This window comes from Pygocentrus nattereri, chromosome 7, assembly GCF_015220715.1.
Source record: "Pygocentrus nattereri isolate fPygNat1 chromosome 7, fPygNat1.pri, whole genome shotgun sequence".
Classification (NCBI taxonomy): Eukaryota; Metazoa; Chordata; class Actinopteri; order Characiformes; family Serrasalmidae; genus Pygocentrus; species Pygocentrus nattereri.
This window is the reverse complement of record NC_051217.1, coordinates 40,468,735-40,472,788: the sequence shown is the minus strand read 5'-3', so window position 1 is coordinate 40,472,788 and position 4,054 is coordinate 40,468,735. Positions and strand designations below refer to the sequence as shown.

The following is a 4,054-nucleotide window of genomic DNA, read 5'->3' as shown; positions in this document are numbered from 1 at the left end:
CCGTCCTTACAATCATTATCGCTACTCAGAAGTTGAATGGGTGGATGGAGTCTGTCTTTAATCTCTTGCATGCAGTAATGTTTATCATCAATGTTTTCACAGCAAATGGGACTTTTTGTAGCCTGCAAGGAGAACCTGTTTATCCACAACTTTCAAAGGATGGTGATATAATAGTTGGAGGGATTTTCCCCTTCCACAGGACTTGGGAAATAACAGATATGTCCTATATGGTGAAGCCATCACCACTGAAATGTGTGAGGTAAGTACAAAGACAAAGTGAGATTTTCATACATTGAATGAATAGGTACTATTTTCAGCACTTAAATTAGACAGTAGTAATTACAGTTCAACATGTTATCCTTAAACATCTGTGTATATCTTTGTGTCCCTAATCCAGTCTTGATTTCAGAACAATGCAGTATTCACAGTCCTTGATCTTTGCAATAGAAGAGATCAACAACAGCTCATCTTTACTCCCTGGAGTTTCACTGGGCTACAAGATCTATGACACATGCAGTTCCACAACGATGGGAGTTAGAATGGCTATGGCACTTATTAATGGAAATGACAACTCAAACTTGGATGAGCCCTGCACAAAGCCAGCACAGGTACAAGCCATAATTGGTGAGTCATATTCATCAGTATCAACAGCTATTGCAAACAGTGTTGGATCTTTCAGCATTCCCTTGGTAAGCATTTAAGCATTTTTTCAGTTTTATAATTACTGTGTGAAATAATTCCTAAGGTTACTTTTAATATTAAATTTATTTAAAATGAGGCTTTAAAAACATAACTGAAAACAACTTAAGACATACCCATATGAATCTGTTTTTAGATCAGTCACTCTTCAACCTGTGAGTGTCTCAGTGACAAAACAAAATATCCATCATTTCTGCGCACTGTTCCCAGTGATTACTACCAGAGCAGAGCACTGGCACATTTGGTGAAGTATTTTGGCTGGACCTGGGTGGGCGCAATCAGAAGAGATGATATTTATGGTAACAGTGGAATGGCTGCATTCACTGAAGCTGCAGAGCAGTTGGGCATTTGTTTAGAATATTCCCTTCCATTTTTTAGAACCTACTCACAAGAAAAAGTGCTAAGAATAATCCAGCAGATCAAAAGCTCTACTTCTCGAGTGATTGTGGTATTTGTCACTCACTGGGACTGGGAGATTTTGCTCAATGTCTTTTATGAACACAACATTACTGGATACCAGTGGGTGGGAACTCAAGGTTGGATCTCTGATTCAACTGTAGCCATAATGGATGAGCACAAAATACTACAGGGAGCCATAGGGCTGGTTATCCCCAATACAACAACAACAGGTCTGAAGGAATTCATTCTGGATATATATCCACTAAAATCTGTAGGTAGCACCATCTTTACTGAACTCTGGGAGGCTTTGTTTAAGTGCAAATATACAGTGCAGAATGACTCAGAAGGCACAACAGTGTGCACAGGACAGGAGAAGCTCTCTGAAATGGAAGACGCCTTTACAGACATGACACTAATGCCTGTTTTCAGTAATGTGTATAAGGGTGTGTATGCTGTTGCCCATACTCTACATGACCTTCTTGGCTGCATGCAATCATGTCCTACAAAGAAGCAGCCTGATCCTCTCACAGTAAGTTTCAAGTCTGACTGAGTACAGACTTTAAAGCTTTGTCAAATGCGTGTACACTAATTCAGAAATTAGTAAAAATGCTGTATTTTTATGGAGGACTGTTACGTTCTTCGAATGTTGTAACTGATTGTATTTTAATTTTTTGTCAGTTTCTAGAACATCTGAAAAGGGTGCGCTTCAAAACCAAAGAAGGAGAAGAGGTTTATTTTGATAAAAATGGTGACCCTGTGGCTAAATATGAAATAATAAATTTGCAAACTATTGAGGATCACCATGAGTTTGTCACTGTTGGACTTTATGACTTTTCTCTCCCTGCTCACAATCGATTGGCAGTAAATGCAGCCTCCATTGTGTGGGCACAAAATACAAATCAGGTACAGGGATTAAACTGGGTCATACCCTGTAGACACAGATACTTTAGTCATTAACAAACATTCTGCTGATGCTCAGTTGATTATTAACAGCGTTATATTTAGGGTTAGGAGTAGGAGTAGGTTTTGCCCTGAGGTTAAGGTTAGGGTTATGATTAGGGTTAGGGATAGATTTAATAAAACCTTCCATACTCAACTTCAACTTCAGTTGCATTTAATAGATGTTTAGTTGAATGTTCCTTACATATATAAGATATACTAAGTATCTAAAAAGCATCTAGAGTGCTAAATAAATCCACAATCCAAATCCAAATAAAGTGTTACCTAAAAGTGCACATTGGTCTCAATAAAGTATGCAAACTTTGTGTAATGTTTGAATAATATGTATGAAATGTTTGTTTTTCGGGGTTATTAAAGATTTATTTTGATCACAGGTGCCGGTGTCTGTGTGCAGTGCGAGCTGCCCTCCAGGCACCAGGAAGGCTGTGCAGAAAGGAAAGCCTATCTGCTGCTTTGACTGTATACCATGTGCTGAAGGAGAGATCAGTAATATGACAGGTACAAACATCCACAAAAGCCAAAAAAAACAAAGTATAGGTGGTATTACTGAAAAATATGCAAGTTTTTTTTGGATAATTAAGTCTAAACTGCTTTGCTCCATGTTTTGAAAGAAGACAATGTCTACAAAGTACATAGAATGCTTTCCTTCATTTAATTTAGCTGGAAATCCAACTGTGTTGTTATTCATGTTAACTCTCTCTGACAGACTCAATTAAATGTGAACAATGCTACCAAGACTACTGGCCAAATCAACACAGGAATGAATGTGTAAAGAAGGAAATTGAATTCTTGTCATTTGAGGAAACGATGGGAATTTTGCTGACAGCTGTTTCAATCACTGGTACACTTCTGACAATAATAATAGCAATTATATTCTTCAGACATAAAACCACCCCAATAGTCAAAGCCAACAACTCAGAGCTGAGCTTCCTGCTGCTTTTCTCTCTGGCTCTGTGTTTCCTCTGTTCACTTACTTTCATTGGTCGGCCCTCTGAGTGGTCCTGTGTGCTGCGTCACACAGTGTTTGGGATCACCTTCGTCCTCTGCATCTCCTGTGTTCTGGGGAAAACAATAGTGGTGTTAATGGCCTTCAGAGCTACACTTCCAGGCAGTGATGTCATGAAATGGTTTGGGCCTCCACAGCAGAGACTCAGTGTTCTTGCTTTCACTCTCATACAGGTCCTAATTTGTCTGCTTTGGTTAACAACATCTCCTCCTTTCCCCTTCAAAAATCTAAAGCACTACAAGGAAAAGATCATTCTAGAATGTCAGTTAGGTTCTGCAGTAGGTTTCTGGGCTGTGCTGGGTTATATTGGATTTCTGGCTCTACTGTGTTTTGTTTTAGCTTTTTTGGCTCGGAAGCTGCCTGATAAGTTTAATGAAGCCAAGTTCATCACATTCAGCATGCTCATATTCTGTGCAGTGTGGATCACCTTCATCCCAGCTTATGTCAGCTCTCCTGGAAAGTTCACTGTAGCTGTGGAGATATTTGCCATTTTGGCTTCAAGCTTTGGTTTGTTATTCTGTATCTTTCTTCCAAAATGTTACATAATCATAATGAAACCAGAGCAGAACACTAAAAAATCAATTATGAATAAGGTGCCTGTTAAGTGAGTTTTTTTTTTAATAAATATGTTCATGGCCAAAATGCAGTTTCAAAATTATAAAATAATGTCTAAGGCATCAGGAAATTTACTGAAAACTGTTTCTTGCAATAGCTTTCTGTTTTATGTGTGTGTGTGTGGTACCTATCACCACCACTGTGAAAAATTTTGTTTTTTTTATCTTGCTGATTACATATATTTTTGTCAAAATCTATATATTTTATGTTTTTAAAGTACGTTTCATTAGATCCTTTTTTCCCTTTTCCCCAGAAAATCTGTAAAATGTTCAAAAGATGTATGTGTATTTTTTCAACCTGAAGCCTGATCACTTATTACAAAACCACTTAGGATGAAACACCATGTGTTTACCACATTAAAAATATCACATTACT

At 37.9% G+C, this 4,054-nt stretch overlaps 1 protein-coding gene across 1 annotated transcript; it reads left to right on the top strand.

Annotated features, from left to right (window-relative positions):
• The first annotated feature begins 218 nt into the window (after positions 1-218).
• Positions 219-3,672, top strand: LOC108434057 (extracellular calcium-sensing receptor-like). Its single transcript, XM_017708973.2, has 6 exons — positions 219-259; positions 398-689; positions 836-1,627; positions 1,777-2,001; positions 2,433-2,556; positions 2,765-3,672. Exons 1-6 carry the CDS (start codon positions 219-221, stop codon positions 3,670-3,672), a joined length of 2,382 nt encoding a protein of 793 aa, XP_017564462.2.
• The last annotated feature ends 382 nt before the right edge of the window (positions 3,673-4,054 follow it).

Bases quoted from the DNA above. Each gene is read 5' to 3' on its own strand.
- LOC108434057 (XM_017708973.2), top strand. From the start codon at position 219: ATGTCCTATATGGTGAAGCCATCACCACTGAAATGTGTGAG. The intron at 690-835 runs GTAAGCATTTAA...ATCTGTTTTTAG, and splicing joins GATCTTTCAGCATTCCCTTG to ATCAGTCACTCTTCAACCTG. The intron at 1,628-1,776 runs GTAAGTTTCAAG...ATTTTTTGTCAG, and splicing joins AGCAGCCTGATCCTCTCACA to TTTCTAGAACATCTGAAAAG.